The sequence below is a fragment of the Mauremys reevesii genome, linkage group 25 (assembly GCF_016161935.1).
Source record: "Mauremys reevesii isolate NIE-2019 linkage group 25, ASM1616193v1, whole genome shotgun sequence".
Taxonomy (NCBI): domain Eukaryota; kingdom Metazoa; phylum Chordata; order Testudines; family Geoemydidae; genus Mauremys; species Mauremys reevesii.
In genome coordinates, this window is record NC_052647.1 from 13,635,039 (window position 1) to 13,653,786 (window position 18,748).

Consider the following 18,748-nt stretch of genomic DNA (forward strand, 5'->3'; position numbering starts at 1 on the left):
GCTCCCTGCCTGCCTGCCTTGTCCCCGGCCCCACATCGCTCCAGGAAGTGCTGCGGCCCCTGGGGGAGAGGAGGGTGGAGGGTTCCGCATGCGCTGCCCTTGCCACGCCTGCAGGTAACTCTCTCGAAGCTCCCATTGGCCGCGGTTCCCCGTTCCCGGCCAATGGGAACTGTGGGGGGCAGTGCCTGGAGGCAAGGGCAACGCATGGAGCCCTCTGCCCCCCAACCCGGGGACCGGAGGGAAGTGGTGCCAGCCACTTCTGCAGAGTGGTGTGGGGCCCGTGGCACCACAATGGGCAATCTTGCGGGCCGGATGCAAAGCCCTGAGGGGCTGGAACCGTCCCGCGGGCCGTAGTTTGCCCACCCTTGTGCTAACAGAAACTCTCTAGACAATAAAGGGGGAAAAGAGAGTGTGAGAACAGGAGCAAATGTTCTCTGGGGCATTTCTGTCCAATAATGTCCCCATTATAATATAAACAGACCTATTATATGAATAGATGTCAGTGAGGAAAAGGAAATGCCTCTCCTCAGGCTGCATCTTTAATCCTGGCATGGCTGTCTCATCTCCCCAGCCACATGTTGTTCCCTGTTCAGAATCCTCCAGTTCCCCTGAGACCGTGTGAAGATACAAATGTCTGTTCTAACTTGTGCTGCAGTAAAGCTACCCTCTTGTGTCTGGAAACAGTTGAGTCCTGTTTCAGGACAACCACAAGCCTAGCAAATGTATGTACCGCTGGAACTTCATAATTCCATATCAGGACAGAGCACTTCCTCTCTCTCCTTTTTCCTTGTCTTCTTGTCCAGCTTGTACTTGAGGCGGCGGATTGGATCGGTGATGCTCCTCTTGGCCAAGTCATCAAAGTCCTCTGCCAAGAGAAAGCTCCTGTCAACCAGCTCAGCGGCCTCTTGCCAGTTCCTGAAACAAGCAGTGCCCAAGCACCTGATCTCCTCCACAGCGTTCCCAGCAATCACCTCCCCGCTTGGCTTCAGCACCACCACTACAGGTGTGTCGGACACAGCAAACCTCAACTCCAGCTCCCTAGAAATCAACAAGGGAAGAAACCTTAAATCACAAAGCCCAGAGGTCCATGGGCAAGGCACTGAAGACACCCCCACTCTGCTGGGAAGAATGATGGGGATACCCATGCTGCTGCCGCCCCTCCTGCTGCCGCATTGTGGGGTGAGTATCCAAACCCCCTTTTTAGGTGATTAATTGCATGATGTGTACAGTATCTTCTCTGGAAAGGAAAACACTCCTGACCCCTAAGGGCAGCATGGGAGTTGTCTATGAACTGGAAGTGAGCTAGAAATCCTGCTTTCTTGTCAGGGCACCAGCGCTCCAAGCGTGTGCCTGGGGCGGCAAGCCACAGAGGATGGCCTGCCGGTCACCATGAGGGTGGCAGTCAGGCTGCCTTCGGTGGCATGCCTGCGGGAGGTCTGCTGGTCCCACGGTTTTGGCGGCAATTCGGCGACGGGTATGCCGAAGGCATGGGACCATGGGACCTCCCGCAGGCGCTCTGCCAAAAGCTGCCTGACTGCTGTGCTTGGGGCAGCAAAATACATAGAACTGCCCCTGTTTCTTGTCCTACTTCTCATAATGACCCTGTATACAGATTTGGGCAGGTCACTTCCCCTCTCTGTGCCAGCAAATAGAACTAATATCATTGACCTACCTCACAGAGGGATGTAGGAACTAACTAGTTACAATTCGTAAGAAGCATTGAAACTGTAACATGCTCAGCTTTATTGTCAAATGGGCAGGGAGCATTCGAAGTCATTACTATTTACATTGCTGTTTATTCTGCCACTAATGTGGGTACAGTATTTTGGTGCATGTTTCCCTTTTGCTTTACGTGTTTTCTAGTGTCTCACAAGCAGCCCGGTGGGACAATCTCTCTGTTGGATCCTTTAAGAGCAAGAAATAAACAGGCACTATAAAAGAACACAAAACACTCAGTATCCAGTTTGCCAGAAAACACCAATTGTAACAAAGCTTTGAGGGTCTGGAAATCAACAGCACTAGATGAGCCTTTATGGCTCTGACTCCTTAGGAATATATAAAAAAACTGCTTAAAAACAACTATAACAAAACACTTTGTACTTATCTAGCTCCCTGTACATACCTAGCTCACTTCACCCAGGTAACAATGAGCATTATCTCCACTTTGCAAAGCAACAAACTGGCAGGAGGAGTGAAAAACTTGCCGAAGACCACATAGAAAGTAAGTGGCAGAGATAAGAATAGAGTCAAGGTACTCTGCTGCCAGGAATCCAACTACCCCCACGTTTAAGGATCCTGTACTTAACAGAGGATCCAAGAGTGATGGCACCGTGATCGGGAGGGATTGGGTTGTAATTATTTTAAAATAAATAGTTAATTGGGGGGAAAAAAAAGTCCTCTGGACAACACTGCCTCTCACAGAGAAGAGTTTGTTGTAGACAAACTGCACTGATGCTGATCCAGCTTTATTTATTCCTGCTGGCTATATTTCTCCAAAGCCTCCCTCCTCATTACACCCACTTTGTATTATTTTCCTTCTCATACAACTGGAATCTCTCCCCACTGTTCTGCGTCAGATGGTCTTCTTTCTTTGTTCAAACCATCCTTAAAACTCACTCCTTTCACAAAGACTGCCAATAATAACCCACCACACACTTTTAAAATACATGTGCTACCATGAGTCTGAAACCTCAACCTACGGCCAGCTGGGTCTAGTAGAGTGATCTTGGGACTGGGAGTCAGAGCTCCTGATTTCTAATTCTGGCTATGCCCCTTTGATTCTCTGTGTGGCCTTGGATAACTCACTTCCCCTTGCTGAGTTTCAGTTTCTCCATTTATAATAATGGGGATCCAACTCCTTCTGCAGATAAAGAGTGCTAGATAAGTGCAAAATGCTGTTATCACCTGTGTGTCAGTTGTGAATTGTTATCTGTGTCTGATTAGATTAAATTATCTGTCTTGTTGGTTTATTAAGATCTTACCTTTTGAACTCATCCTGAAAGGGTAAGAACAGCCACCTTTTTGGCATGGTCTTCAGGAACTTTTCTTGCTTCTCCTCTGTCTCATCCTGAGACACGTACACCAGGACCAGCTGGGAAGCCCTTTCCACATAAAATTCATCAGCGAGTCTCACAAAGAAATCTTTGAGGACAGGTGAAAACTCCTGGCATCGAGGGCATTCACCAGATCCAAAATACAGCAGCATCACTTTGTTATCCAGTCTCTGGCTAAGTTCACGCTCAGTGTCCACTTCATCACAGTCCTTGTTGTTTGTAATCAGGATCTTCCCAGTAAAAAGGGAAACCATGGCTAGCTAAGCCTAGGAGATCAGACTGATAAAAGGGTAGTTAATAAGTAATTACAACTGATCAATTTGAGGCTCTTTTGCAATGAAGACAGGATTCCATCCCTGTGTCTGGGAGTTCAGTGTGAGGAAAGATTGCACAGCCTCTTCAGGGAACCGCCACCCTGTTGTGTCCCCTCATGAAGTTTGTTTGCCTCCAGGAGTTTGTCAATAAGATCATTCCTTCTACATACTGTTCTCTTCCCAATGCTGTCAGAAAATGCACCAGTCCTGCTGCTGCTCAGGCTCTGCCCGGGTTTACAGTAAATCCAATAGTCTTCCTGTTGTGCTTCATCTCCCTATTAATAGTATCTGACACATCAAACTCTGCAAAGACTCCTTTAATCTTCTTAAACTGTTGACCTGGCTCCTGTGGGGCCATTCTGAGCAGGTGTTAAACGATCACAGAAATGCACCAGGATCTGTCATTGGTACAAGCTGTAACAATTCCCTGGTAGGAAAGCAGGGTGGGGGGATGGTTGTTGCTAAACGAAGCAGGAGAGAAGGAGAGTGTCTTTACAATCTCTGGTATGCCACTGAGGATATTCTTAAATAGATATTCAGTGACAACCCTGTGCATTGCTTTAACACAAAACATGCTTTCATGGTGTGACTGTGAGATGCATCTTACAAGGATGATGATGTGAATCTGATTTCCATCAATTGTATTTTCATATAAACTCTCCTCAAGAGAACAGAAAAATTGCTCTTTAAAAAGAGAAAAAAGAGTTTGGGTCCATTATGCTCATGATCTTTGAAGAGGAATTAGTGTTGACATGAAAAACCATTTTAAGATCTCAAATCAATAACATACTAGCCTGATAAGTTTATTCAGTGTTGTATACAATAGGTAAGCGCCAGCCGTGTTCAGTGCTATATGATAAGCGTATGTCAAAGATATATGGAGTTTAATACCTCATAAAATAAAATATTAGAAAATCTGTGTTTTATACTCACTTGCAAAATCTTGAGCTCAGAGTAGTTTCTCTTGCTACTGAGATCACAAACACCTAAAGTAGAGGTGCCAATGCAGAGAAATGTTTGTTTTAAGTGTTTAATATCAGTTGCTCTGGCAGGAAAACAAAGAACCCTAGACTCAGGACTTGACAATAAAAATAACTGATTTTCAAATACTGTTTAATACATATAGTTAGGGCTGTCAAGTGATTAAAAAATTAATTGCAATTAATCGTGCTGTTAAACAATAATAGAATACCATTTATTTAAATTTTTTGATGTTTTCCACATTTTCAAATATACTTCAATTTCAACACAGAATACAAAGTGTACAGTGCTCACTTTATTTATTATATTTGCACTGTAAAAATAAGAAATAGTATTTTTAAATTCACTTAATACAAGTACTATAGTTCAATCTCTTTATCATGAAAAGTTGAACTTACAAATGTAGAATTATGCACAAAAAATAACTGCATTCGAAATAAAACAATGTCAAACTTTAAAGCCTATAAGTTCACTCAGTCCTACTTCTTGTTCAGCCAATCGCTCAGACAAACAAGTGTGTTTACATCTGCAGAAGACAATTCTGCCCACTTCTTGTTTACAGTGTCACCTGAAAGTGAGAACAGGCGTTCATATGGCACTGTTACAGCTGGCATTGCAAGATATTTACATACCAGATGTGCTAAAAATTCGTATGTCCCTTCATGCTTCAACCACCATTCCAGAGGACATGCGTCCATGCTGATGATGGATTCTGCTCAATAACAATCCAAAGCTGTGCAGGTCGACACATGTTCATTTTCATCATCTGAGTCAGATACCAGCAGAAGGTTGATTTTCTTTTTTGGTGGTTCGGGTTCTGTAGTTTCTGCATTGGAGTGTTGCTCTTTTAAGACTTCTGAAAGCATGCTCCACATCTGGTCCCTCTCAGCTTTTGGAAGGCACTCCAGATTCTTAAATCTTGGGTTGAGTGCTGTAGCCATCTCTAGAAATCTCACATTGGTACCTTCTTTGCATTTTGTCAAATCTGCCGCGAAAGTGACTTAAAACAAACAACATGCTGGGACATCATCAGAGACTCCTATAATATGAAACATATGGCAAATGCAGGTAAAACAGAACAAGAGTCATACAATTCTCCCCCAAGTTGTTCAGTCGCAAATTTAATTAATGCATTATTTTTTAAACAAGCGTCATCAGCATGGAAGCATGCTCTCCAGAATGGTGGCCAAAGCATGAAGGGGCATACAAATGTTTAGCATATCTGGCATGTAAATACCTTGCAAAGCTGGCTACAAAAGGGCCATGCAAACACCTGTTTTCACTTTTGGGTGACATTGTAAATAAGAAGCTGGCAGCAGTATCTCCCGTAAATGTAAACAAACTTGTTGTCTTAGCGATTGGCTGAACAAGAAGTAGGACTGAGTGGACTTCTAGGCTCTAAAGTTTCACATTGTTTGTTTTTGAGTGCATTTATGTAACAACAAAAAAATCTACATTTGTAAGGGTATGGCTACACTTGCAGCTGAACAGCGCTGCCGCGGGAGCGCTCCCGCGGCAGCGCTTTGAAGTGTGAGTGTAGTCGCCGCACCAGCGCTGGGAGAGAGCTCTCCCAGCGCTGCAGGTACTTCACCTCCCCGTGGGGATTAGCTTACAGCGCTGGGAGCCGCGCTCCCAGTGCTGGGGCAGTGTTTACACTGGCACTTTACAGCGCTGTAACTTGCTGCGCTCAGGGGTGTGTTTTTTCACACCCCTGAGCAAGAAAGTTGCAGCGCTGTAAAGCGCCAGTGTAGCCAAGGCCTAAGTTGCACTTTCACGATAAAGAGATTGTACTACAGTACTTGTTTGAGTGAATTGAAAAATACTATTTATTTTATTATTTTCACAGTGCAAATATTTGTAATAAAAATATAAAGTGAGCACTATACACTGTATTCTGTGTTGGAATTGAAATCAATATATTTGAAAATATAGAAAAACATCCAAAATATTTAATAATTTCAATTGGTATTCTATTTTTAAGTGCAATTAAAACTGTGATTAATTGCAATTAATTTTTTATTGTGATTAGTTTTTTTTTAGTTAACTGCAATTAATTGCCAGTCAATTAATTGATATAATTCATATTTATTAGATATTAAAAGAAGTACATACCACATACTGACAACAGCGCCAGGTTCAGGGACAGCTCTCCAATATCATAGCTTTTATGATGTCGCATAGGATGTAATGACAGTGAGTTACATCTTAATGATATCACTCTGCTTCTTGTGGTAACTTGTTTTCTGTGTTTTAGACACTAGTGCCTCAGTGACTTCATTCTACAACCTTAGTGGATTTGTCCCTCAGCCTTTTTCAATTTCCAGTCTGTTGCATATAATGCTGTTAATATATTTGGGTTATAATGTATGTGTGTGTATATGTATATGAATTTCTTTTGAGTTCTGTAACAAAACAATTCACCAGAGTAAACTATATTATATCAATGTTCATGCAATCACCATAAATAAAATATCAAATCCATTTGGGCCCAAGAAACTGCAAGCAAATCGTTTACCCTAACATTTAAACATACCTCACACACTAACTATGGGTGCAAAGATATGCTCAGATGCAACTGATATATAATCTACAATTACTCCCAGAGTCCTGTTACTTTAATATGTGATACCCACTGCCCCTGCAATAGTGTATGAACATTACACCCCATTTTTAAACAAACAAAAAGGAAATATCCCACAGACCAGATTCTGAATGCAGTTATATCTGTGTAACTAAGAAGTAAAGTTGCTAATTTAAATGTCAGAAGGGTAGCTGTGTTAGTCTGGATCTGTAAAAGCAGCAAAGAGCCTTGTGGCACCTTATAGACTAACAGACGTTTTGGAGCATGAGCTTTCGTGGGTAGCGTTTCATAGTCTATACGATGCCACAAGACTCTTTGCTCCTAATTTAAATGGAATTACTCTTGATTTATGCCATTTTGATATCAGAATCTGGTCCTATGAACTCTGCATAGTCATATATTTTGTGTTTGAGAATGAAAGGGAATCAGGGTAGCTCTGGGGGAATCTGATAAGGGGAACACCTAAACTGACCACAAATACACAGCCCACAAAATGTTTTAAGCTTTTTTGTTTCCCCAGCTGTAACTCTGTTCTGGATTATTTCAGTTACTTTTGGAAACGGTCCCATTGTTTAATATGTGCATCACCAGTGCGGGGCGCCCACCAGAACTGCATGATGCACCTCCGCTTCACACTAGCTTGGGGCCCTGCCAGGCACATACATGGGCCTGTAGAGCTGGGCCGAGGGGAAGGGTCACTGCTGTCTGTGTCTGGATCAAGCGCTATTTCCAGCAGAAAGGCCTGACCCAGGAAAACCAAAAATGCTACCCCAGCTCGCCCTTGTATGATCCTCCCTCCAGCCCCGCCCCCCAAGTTCTCTATGCTCCTCCTTCCAGTCCCTCTCCCCCCTCTCTATGCTCCTCCCTATAGCCCCTCCCCTGGTTCTCTATGCTCCTCCTTCCAGTCCCTCGATCCCCAAAATGGCCACCGCAGGCCCTCGGGGTCTCGTTCTGCATGCTGCTCCTGCAAGCACCGCACCCACAGCTCCCATTGCCCCTCCATCTCCCCCAGCTCTCTATGCCCCTCCTTCCGGCCCCTCTATCTTCCCCAGCTCTCTATGCGCCTCCTTCCGGCCCCTCTATCTCCCCCAGCTCTCTACGTTCCTCCCCTCAGCCCTTCTATCCCTGCCCCAGCTCTCTATGCGCCTCCTTCCGGCCCCTCTATCTTCCCCAGTTCTCTATGTTCCTGCCCCAGCCCTTCTATCCCCTTCCCAGCTCTCTATGCTCCTCCTTCCGGCCCCTCTATCTTCCCCAGCTCTCTATGTTCCGCCCCCAGCCCTTCTATCCCCTTCCCAGCTCTCTATGCTCCTCCTTCCGGCCCCTCTATCTTCCTCAGTGCTCTATGTTCCGCCCCTAGCGCTTCTATCCCCTTCCCAGCTCTCTATGCTCCTCCTTCCGGCCCCTCCATCCAGGGGCGGCTCTAGCGTTTTGGCCGCCCCAAGCAGTCATGCGCGGGAGGCGCCCCGGAGCCGCGGACCTCCCGCGGGCATGACTGCGGAGGGTCAGCTGGTCCCGCGTGGCTCGGCTGGACCCCCCGCGGCTGCGGAGGGTTCGCGGACGCGGCAGCTCCACTTGAGCTGCCGCAGTCATGCCTGCGGGAGGTCCAGCCGAGCCGCGGGACGAGCGCCCCCTCCGCAGGTCCGGTCATCCCGGGGCTCCGGTGGACCTCCCGCAGGCATGACTGCGGCAGGTCCGCCGGCCCAGCCTGCCGCCCCCCCTCGGCGGCAGGGGACGCCCCCTAGATTTGGCCGCCCTAGGCACCAGCTTGTTTTGCTGGTGCCTAGAGCCGCCCCTGCCTCCATCTCCCCCAGCTCTCTATGCCCCTCCTTCCGGCCCCTCTATCTCCCCCAGCTCTCTACGTTCCTCCCCTCAGCCCTTCTATCCCCTTTCCAGCTCTCTATGCTCCTCCTTCCGGCCCCTCCATCTCTCCCAGCTCTCTATGTTCCGCCCCCAGCGCTTCTATCCCCGCCCCAGCTCTCTATGCCCCTTCTTCCGGCCCCTCTATCTCCCCCAGCTCTCTACGTTCCTTCCCCCAGCCCTTCTATCCCCGCCCCAAGCTCTCTATGCTCCTCCTTCCAGCCGCTCTATACCCCCCCGTCTCTCTGTTTTCCCCTCCAGCCGCTCTATCCCCCTCCCCACGGCGCGTGCTGCTCCTCTTTCTCTCCGGTCCCGGAGCTCCCTGCTTCTTCCTCTCTATGATCGTCTAGAGCCTGTGCGCCGCTCGGGCCCGCCCCCTGCGAGCGGAGTTCGGGCCGTTTCCGGGGAGGGGCCTAGGCTAGCGCGGGGGTAGAAGCCGCTGGAGCATGACAAGGTACCGAGTCGGAGCTCGGGAAAGGTTCGGGTGAGCGCCGTGTCCCCCGGGTTGGGGGCAGCGGGTAGATGTCAGGGGGCAGGCACAGGGCTGGGGATAGAGGTTGTAGGGCTGACCCCAGGGGCAGCAGGTAGAGGTTGTAGGGCTGGCACAGGGCTAGGGATAGAGGTTGTAGGGCTGGTACAGGGCTGGGGATAGAGGTTGTAGGGCTGACCCCAGGGGCAGCGGGTAGATGTCAGGGGGCAGGTACAGGGTTGGGGATAGAGGTTGTAGGGCTGACCCCAGGGGTAGCAGGTAGAGGTTGTAGGGCTGACCCCAGGGGCAGCTGGTAGATGTCGGGGGGTAGGCACAGGGTTGGGGATAGAGGTTGTAGGGCTGACCCCAGGGGCAGTGGGTAGATGTTGGGGGGCAGGCACAGGGTTGGGGATAGAGGTTGTAGGGCTGGTACAGGGTTGGGGATAGAGGTTGTAGGGCTGACCCCAGGGCAGCAGGTAGATGTTGGGGGGGCTGGCACAGGGCTAGGGATAGAGGTTGTAGGGCTGGTACAGGGTTGGGGATAGAGGTTGTAGGGCTGACCCCAGGAGCAGCGGGTAGATGTCGGGGGGCTGGTACAGGGCTGGGGATAGAGGTTGTAGGGCTGACCCCAGGGGCAGCGGGTAGATGTCGGGGGGCAGGCACAGGGCTGGGGATACAGGTTGTAGGGCTGACCCCAGTGGCAGCAGGTAGAGGTTGTAGGGCTGACCCCAGGGGCAGCGGGTAGACGTCAGGGGGCTGGCACAGGGCTGGGGATAGAGGTTGTAGGGCTGACCCCAGGGGCAGCAGGTAGAGGTTGTAGGGCTGGTACAGGGCTGGGGATATAGGTTGTAGGGCTGACCCCAGGGGCAGCAGGTAGAGGTTGTAGGGCTGGTACAGGGCTGGGGATAGAGGTTGTAGGGCTGACCCCAGGGGCAGCAGGTAGAGGTTGTAGGGCTGACCCCAGGGGCAGTGGGTAGATGTTGGGGGGCAGGCACAGGGTTGGGGATAGAGGTTGTAGGTCTGGTACAGGGCTGGGGGTAGAGGTTGTAGGGCTGACCTAGGGACAGTGGGTACATGTCAGAGGGCTGGGTACTGTAGTTGATACAGTACGGGGGGTAGAGGTCAGGGAGTAGGGTCAGTTCCTGTAGGGCTGGCTCTGTGGGGCTGCATATGGTGCCCCTGGGTGGCCTCTGTGAGGCTGGAGGGGTTTGAGTTTGAGGGTTGGGGTTTGGCATGGTCCCTAGGGAATGGAGTATGGGGGTAGGTTCAGTAATCCAACTGTCATGATCCTAGGGAGGGGAGGAGAGGTGTGGGAGGGTTCTGACATACTGTAGGGGGTGCATGGATGGGGTTTGAGATTGTGAAGCAGTAGGGCTGGCATGGTGTCTAGAGGTGTGTGAGGTCTGAGGGGTGCTGACATACCCCCTGGGGAGGGGGGGTATAACCTGAAGGGGGTGACACAGTGGTGAAGGTGGGGAGAGTTGGGAGGCATAGTTTCTGTATGTGAAGTCTGAGAGAGCCCATGTGGTGTCTAGGGGAGGGTGGTAAGATGCCTGAACGGTCTAGGGCAGTGACGGGTACCTGTGAGGAGAGGACCATACTAGGGATTATCCCAGTGCCTATGATGGGCAAGAAGCATCCTGGAATGGTGTAAGCAGCCATGTGATGTCTGGATGATATTTCCCATTGGCAATGGAGAGGATTTTTCTCACATGTCCCTCTTACTCTGCCCCATGTAGATGCTGGAAACTTTCCCTTATTCCCCCCGCTCTCCCACCCCCAGTTGGAACTAATGCACCTCCCTGCTCCTCATTGCACTGGGGGATGGAATGGGTGCTACAATGGGATTTTTTTTTCCTATTCATGGTACTACAAAAGTTCCTAGTGCTTTTTCACTATAAGGAGGACACTTGCAACTCTGATACTGCTTTCTATTCAATAGATCGATCACTTGATGATTGCCTGTTCTGTTCATCCACACTGAAGCACCTGGCATTGGCCACTGTCGGAAGATAGGATACTGGGCTAGATGGACCATTGGTCTGACCCAGTATGGCCATTCTTACGTAAACCCTTGCCATCAATATATAGTGGAAATACATAAAATCTAAAAAAACACAAAAAAATCCTACCTCAAGCAGAGTTTTTACCTTGAGAAGGGAGAAGTGCGAGCGATTCCATGGAGTCTAATAGGGATTTTGCTGTTGCTATTGACTTCACATGAAAGGTGCTCAGTTACTGTGGTAGTGGGTGGCAATATAAAACACTAAGATAGACACGTTTCTGAGACTCCTTCATCATAAGATGATAGGAACACCAATGCCATCTCAAATTCATTGACTAATTGTCATCCACTTTTACCAAGTTTTAGACACATAGCAAATGTTTTGTTTGGTGAATGATTTTTGTCTTTTGGTAATTGAAATAAATATAATTAAATCCAGATTCTGTATCAAAATGTCCTCATTTAGTTTGTAAAACTGCTATTTCAAAGCTGTTTTGGGTTGTAATAATTTTGGCCTGTGGCTAAATGTCAGTTGGGGTTTTGCATGTCAGCCATCCAGAAAGAACTTGTGAATCTAAACACTTGCATAGTCCAGAAATTTGTGAGAAATAATGGAAGACTCATGTTCCCAGTTATCTTGCCACTTTCACTGTCAGTCACTAAGCTCATTTATAAATGAGAGTCCCGTGAACAATGTGATGGCTCTGTGCATCTGGTTTTTAGGATGTATCTCTGCATTTTTGTTTGTGGTCAGTTAGGGGGTCTGGGTTGAGTCTGGCAGTGATCATATTTAAACTTCTCTCTCTTTCTAGAATGCACATGATTGGGGTTTGCACTGCTTCCCTGGGCTCACTTGGGCTTATGCGTTTTTTTGGTGTGCCCTGGTCATGGAGTCTGGCAGCCACACTGGGCATTTACATTGGCAGTGGAGGATGGAGGTTTCTCCGTATCATCTTTAAGACGGCTCTGAGGGATCTCTTGTAAGTGTTGCTTTGTGGGCCTTCATCTTATTCTGTAATGTGTTGGTTTTGTGTTTCCATAAAATAACCTTTTCACTACTAACAATAAATCTGTATATATTTCAACTCTTTTCCTGAAATGTTTGGAAAGGTGCTTGGAGTAAGAACTTATAATAAATTGGTTTTGTGTCATTAAGCTTGAATGTTTCAAGGTTTAATTTGCTGTTAAGAGTGTTTTCTGTTTATTGTCTGTTCTTTATGTGAGGGGAAGTGAATTATGGCTTGAAAGATTTAGTTTATCTAGTTTCAGAGTAGCAGCCGTGTTAGTCTGTATCCGCAAAAAAAACAGGAGTACTTGTGGCACCTTAAAGACTAACAAATTTATTTAAGCATGAGCTTTCGTGAGCTACAGCTCACTTCTTAGTTTATCTAGGAACACAGATAAGTTGAATGGCTCAGAATGAGGACTTGCATTAAGGAAATGTTCTGATTGTGAAATGTAACAAGAAGTTTGTAAAACATTTGTTAAAGTGTGTGGAAAGTGTTACAGAAGCAAAGTATCTTGTTCCTGCTAAAGTTTAAGGGACAGCCAGTCAAGTTTAAGTGTATAGATTTTAAAAAATAATTTGTGATTCAGACATCAGTCTCTAGTCTCTCCCCTACCTCCTGGGGCAGCCAGAGACTCTGTAATTAGTGTCTCACTTAGTTCTGTTTCTCTTGGGCGTCTGTGAGGGAACTCCTTTGTTCTAAAGGATTTAGGGCTCTTGTGATCACCAGAGACTGCCTAGCTTTACTGTGGCTGTCACTGGACTTTGAAGGACTGTTTCCTCCTGATTGCATGGCAAGTGAGGAATAATGGCAAAAAATAAATAGAGAGAATAAAGCCCCTTCAGAATGTGAAAAGGGTAGCTAACAAGTGAAAAGGCTCTTCTGTTCTGTCTCTGGCACAGCTCAGTATAGGGTCATCATGAAAGGCCAGCTCAGTCTCACAAAATGTCTGCAGCTTGTTTTTAAAACAACCCCATCCCCCATCCTATGGCTTTGCTGACCAGGGTTCCTGCTGTTGACAGTCATGGGGATATAAGGCTTTTACAGTGCTGGTAATAAATAACCTTTCAACTTTTTGGGGCTTCTTGCAAACTCCTGTTGCACAACTATTTCCTATTTGATGATAGAGAAAATACAGCCACCACCTTCCTCCCCTTTAGGAAAGTAGGGTCCAGGTGGGTATTCTTATTTGGGTGTAGTTGCTATGGTAGTGTGTTTTAGCATATTTAATTCTCTGGCTATTGAGAAATTACAAATTGAGACAGACCGTGAGTGTCTTCAACAGAAACAGAACAATATAAGTGTGAAGAATCTAGAGTTAGATTTTAGGAAATGAATTCCTGCCCCATAACCGATGTAATAGAAACTAGAGAAATCAGAAAAGACCACTCCTTTCCTTGTGAGACTATTTCAGGGTCTAGTAGATTTCACAGTCTGTGGATTTTCAGTTACTCAGCCTAAATTTTCCCTCTGTTCATTTTATCCATTAACTTCTAGTTATGCTCCCTCATAAATCCTAAACAATCTCTTCCCTCCCCACCTTTAGTGTTTGCTTCCTCTAGTTATTTGTAGACTATTGTTTTATCCTCTCCCTCCCCCAGGGCCAGCTCTAGTGTTTTTGCTGCCCCAAGCAGCGCCTAATTGCCGCTGCAGAAGGCCGGGGCAGTCCGTGCGCCCTTAGTGCGACTCGCGCATTTCCGCGGCAGCTGAAGACAGAAGCTGCCACCGAATTGCCGCCGCCGCGGAAACGCGCGTGCCCCCTAACTGCCCTTGCCGTCAGCGGCAGCAATTCGGCGTGCTGCTTGGGGGCAAAAACACAGGAACTGCCACCCCTTGCAGATTGCCGCCCCAAGCACCTGCTTGGGATGCTGGTGCCTGGAGCCTGCCCTGCCCTCCCCCACAGTCTTCATTTGGCAGCATCAAGAGACCATCTCTCACCATCATTCCTGGAACAGTTTAGGGGTTTGAATGGTAAGAAGATGCATATGAAGAGCAATACACTGGAGGTTTTTCTCTGACTAGAAACAACGTCCCCAATCACAATTGTATGGCTTTTCTACATGGGACGTCTGCCTCTGTTCTGTTAAAGCTCAGAGTTAATGATACATGTCCAAGCTGTGGTTTTGTTTTTAAACTTTCTTTATGGAATTATGGAAATACTTTTATGTGTTCCAACAGGATCTGCAAATTACTGAGCTTATAACATAATACTAGGACATTGCAAAGCATGTTCTGGCAGGCAAGCGTTGTTCTAAAACAAAATGTATTTGAAATTATTTCCTTGTTGAGAAAGCAAGCAAGCTCCCCGTTTTCCAGTCCCCCTAAATGAAATCCTTAAAATAAGGATCTGTAATATAGTCTCATCCATGTCTTCTGTCAACGTCTTTTTTTTTTAATTTGGTTAAGGTATTCAAATTAAATTTGCTGTGGATTATGTGTGTGGGGGGTCTGTGTGTATCTAAGTATGTAAAGAGGCTGGCTGTGATGCTCTCTGTCTCTTCAACATAACAGAAATATAGCCAGCAATCATTGTTCTGTGTGGGACAGCAGTGGTCCAGACTTCCAATTAGAGAACACTGCTTTAGCTGGCTCAGGCCAATAGCCTATGAGTCAGACTCCTCTGTGGAATGTGTGTTTTTCTTTCTTTATGGAAGACTGGCCTTAGGATCCGGAGGCATCTCTGAGAGAAACTTTAGAGTCCCATTATGAACTCAGGCTTTGTCTACACTAGCACTTTTGTCAGCAAAACTTTTGTTGGTGAGGGGTGTGAAAAAACACACCCCTGACTGACATAAGTTACGCTGACAAAAGTGCTTCTGTGGACAGTGCTATGTCGGCAGGAGGCCGCTCATTGGGGTTGGTTTAATTATACTGGCAGGAGAGCTCTCCCCCGCTGTCAAAAAGTGGCTATGTGGGAGACCTTGCAGCGGTGCAGCTGTAGTGGTGCAGCTGTAAGGTCTGTAGTGTAGACACAGCCTCAGTGTTTATCCTGATAAAAATCTCCCACTTTACTGGCGTCCAGCATAACAAAGAGAAATAGACAAAAATCAGACCTAAGAAGTCTTGGGGCTTGAGGCCAAATAAAACTGGTGCATAAATATATAATATGTTCCCATCAGCTGTAACCAATAGAGATTTTTATTTTGTGCTGTTATGCATCCTTCTAATTTTGTAGGGATATTTCATGGCTCACTAGATTTTTGCCATCGCTAGATGAAGACTGAGAGGTCAGATATAGAGTGATCGCTTTGTGAAAAGTGTTCTCCTATAGATGATATGGTGTTTGTCTTTTATAATTTTTCTGTGAGAGTTCATTCCAGAGTGTAGTGATTGTCTCATTTCACCCACATAGTTGTTATTGGGGCATTTTGTGCACTGATCTCTCAGTCCTCATCCTCAAAGGAAACCTGCACAACACCTACAAAAGAGGAGCCTGAGAACTGAAATTTTTACTCTGCTAGACACCAAAAATCCTGGACTCAATAGACACACAGGATTTATGATTTATTACAACAATCTATAATCCACTAATTCCCCCCACCCCTTCCCCTCTATGACTGGAAAGGTGTTAGCTGGCCACTTCACCTTTAAAGGTCCCTTGAAGTGTGTTAACTCCGTATGCTAAACAAACTGTTCCACCTTGTGTTTAGCTATGACACTCTGAGTATGTTTCCCAGACCTGAGGAAGAGCTGTGTAAGCTTGAAAGCTTGTCTCTCTCACCAAAGAAGTTGGTCCAGTAAAAGATATTACTTCTCCCACCTTGTCTCTCTGATTAGAGTCTATTCACTTTCACTTTGAAGTTGCAGGGGGCAGCAGAGGCCCAGAAACTGTAGGAACATGGCAGTGCACTGGGTCACATTTGTAAGTGCTGGACTATAAGGACTAGAAAAAAACTTGCTTTATTTAACAATAAACCTTAGATTCTGCAGAAATTAATAGATTGGGGCTCCCAACTCTTCAGGGACAAATCCCCCCCCCCCTTCCCGGTGAGTGAGTGAAATTTTCAAGCTGCATACAACAGTGTAGAAGCATGAGTCAAAATATATCAGACTGTATGTTAAACCATGAGTTCATTCCAGAGTTGTACTTTCTGTTGGAATTATGACTTTCCTCTCCTTGCTGCAGTGGCCTCTCGGTGCTGATACGAGTCAAGTATGAGTTGCGAAAGCATCAGCGAACCAAAAACACTATTCCAAAGATCTTCCACGATGTTGTCCGCAGACACCCTGACAAAGTGGCTCTGATCTATGAGGCCAATGATGAGAAATGGACATTCCGGCAGCTGGATGAGTATTCCAATGCCGTAGCTAACTTCTTCTACCAGCAGGGGTTCCGTCTGGGTGATGTCATTGCCATCTTCATGGAGAGCCGTCCTGAGTTCGTGGGCCTCTGGCTTGGGATGGCAAAAGTTGGTATTGAGGCAGCTCTCATTAACTTCAATTTGCGTCTGGATTCTTTGGTTTACTGTGTGACAACCTCAGGGGCAAAGGCTGTGATCTTTGGAGGAGAGCTGGCTGCAGGTGAGACACCTGAGAGTTGGCACACATTAAGGACTAACTCCTGAAGTTCTTTCTTAGTCCTGATTGAGGCAAGCTGTCACTGAAGTTAGTAGTAGTTCTGAATAAGGACTTAGGGCATGTTTCCTAGAAAGGTTCCTTTCCTCCCTCATTTGGGTTTCACTGGGAACAGAATGGGAGAACTGAGTCACTGCTGATCAGTTACTAAAGGGGGAGAAGTCTGTAACATGATGGATAAGAGTAGTATTGTGGATAGGGTGACCAGATGTCCCGTTTTTAAAGGGACTGTCTGGGGTTTTTTTTGGACTTTTTCTTATATAGGCACCTATTATCCCCCACCCCCTGTCCCTTTTTTTCACAGTTGCTATCTGGTCACCCTAATTGTGGGTAGCTACAAATATTACTTCTGCTCTTATGTCAGTGTCTTCCTGGTATTGAATTGCCCAGAACTGAGTTCATTAGTTAGGTGCGGTCGCCTTGGAGTTGTAAAGAGGATTAGAAACTCCGCACGCCAGGAGTTCTGCATCTGTGCACAGAGAGAAAAGGAAGGTTATCTGTAATGTTAGGTGTATTCATTTCCTATCCTGTTGTGTTTTTATAATCTCTGATTAACTTCACATTGTGTGTCCTCTACGCCAGTGATTCTCAAGTGCAGCACCAAGGACTTCGTATGCGGCCTCCATGACTTTTGGGGGCATGCAGCAAGAAACTTTTTTTAAAAATACTTTGACATACTTCATAATAACTGTGTAACTTTTGTGGTATTAATAGTACGTACTCTTTACATTAAAAAGATTTATTATTTTATTTATGTGACACTTCCAAATAACCACATGATTAGAGTATCACTAGTATAATTTTAACTGTCAAAAACTGCAGTCATTGTGAATTTGCAGTGGCTGCACATGCAGTCACAGCAAAAATTCATTTGAGAACCACTGCTCTACACAATGAGTTTAAGTGTATGGACTGGACACTGTTCTTTATATTGGACATGGTGCATTATATTGCTGTTGAACTAAACTTTCTTCCACAGTTTATTAACATATCTAATCTGGGGATTCTGAATGTGTCTTTGAACCACTGGCTTTGAAATCCTTCTAGATTGCTGAGCTGCAGCTCATGCGACAAAAATGGACAAAAAAAATAAATTTGCCTAAATTTGCTGTAAGGTATCATGTTGGATCTAGGATACCAAGGTCATGATAATTTGAGCATTACTGAAATATTGAGATACCTATCCAAGTAAGTCTCTGGCTTTTCTGGTCTTGGCATTGCAGATGTCTTATTAGATGCAAAGAAAGAATAAGTCAGTATTGGCAATGTTGTTGTTGTGGCCCAGAGTGTTATGCTTGTTGTAACCGAGGTAGTTGTGTTTTGCAGCAATATCTGAAGTGAATGGGATGCTGGGCAAGAACATGGTGAAGTTCTGCTCTGGAGATTTTAACCCAGACTCTGTCCCTGTGGAGACTAAATACCTTGATCCTCTTCTGAGTACTGCATCAAAATCTCCTCCAGATCAGATTGCAGCCAAAGGTTTAGATGGTAAGTTTCTCAGGGAGCTTATTTTCCTGTGATAAATGTATAAGTGTGAAACCTGGAACTTCTTTTGGGACATGGTAATGACTGAATGGGCAACTAAGCAAGCAGTGAAGGAGAGAGTAATCCTAACCCAACTTTGAACCACCTTGTATAAAAGAGAAAAGTGAGGCTAAAAGTTAGCAAAAGGCAGCATCCTAACTGCTATATATTCCGGGTGAATATCTGTCACTGGAGTTCATTGGCTTCCTAAGGTTTCCTAGGTTTAGAGCAGGGGTCAGCAACCTTTCAGAAGTGTTGTGCCGAGTCTTCATTTATTTGCTCTAATTTAAGGTTTCATGTGCCGGTACTACATTTTAACATTTTTAGAAGGTCTCTTTCTATAAGTCTATAATATATAACCAAACTATTGTTGTATGTAAAG

General features: G+C 46.0%; 2 protein-coding genes across 18 annotated transcripts in view; one reads left to right on the top strand and one right to left on the bottom strand.

Moving 5' to 3' along the window:
* NXNL1 (nucleoredoxin like 1) lies at nt 1-9,121 on the bottom strand. Of its 11 annotated transcripts, none has more exons than XM_039514536.1 (5): nt 9,069-9,102; nt 7,535-7,671; nt 6,461-6,750; nt 2,982-4,051; nt 1-1,038 (listed from the first exon to the last, which is right to left on the bottom strand). In XM_039514536.1, the coding sequence occupies exons 4-5, from the start codon at nt 3,305-3,307 to the stop codon at nt 741-743; spliced, it is 624 nt and encodes a 207-aa protein (XP_039370470.1). In that variant the 5' UTR covers nt 3,308-4,051; nt 6,461-6,750; nt 7,535-7,671; nt 9,069-9,102; the 3' UTR covers nt 1-740. The 11 variants fall into 11 exon arrangements, with proteins under 11 accessions (XP_039370470.1, XP_039370471.1, XP_039370472.1 ...); XM_039514537.1 differs by lacking the exon at nt 9,069-9,102 and adding an exon at nt 4,301-4,353 and having other exon boundaries at nt 2,982-3,828; nt 7,535-7,698; XM_039514538.1 differs by lacking the exon at nt 9,069-9,102 and adding an exon at nt 4,301-4,412 and having other exon boundaries at nt 2,982-3,828; nt 7,535-7,698.
* Nucleotides 8,790-18,748, top strand: part of SLC27A1 (solute carrier family 27 member 1) — a 23,272-nt gene continuing 13,313 nt past the window's right edge. Inside the window, exons 1-4 of one of the 7 annotated variants that reach the window (XM_039514527.1) lie at nt 8,790-9,270; nt 12,073-12,240; nt 16,394-16,788; nt 18,169-18,330. In XM_039514527.1, the coding sequence (XP_039370461.1) occupies nt 9,233-9,270; nt 12,073-12,240; nt 16,394-16,788; nt 18,169-18,330 (763 nt within the window). In that variant the 5' untranslated portion in view covers nt 8,790-9,232. Of the gene's footprint in view, nt 9,271-9,413; nt 10,906-11,284; nt 11,306-12,072; nt 12,241-16,393; nt 16,789-18,168; nt 18,331-18,748 lie in introns of those variants that run through there. The other 6 variants (XM_039514530.1, XM_039514529.1, XM_039514533.1 and 3 more) reach the window with 6 other exon arrangements.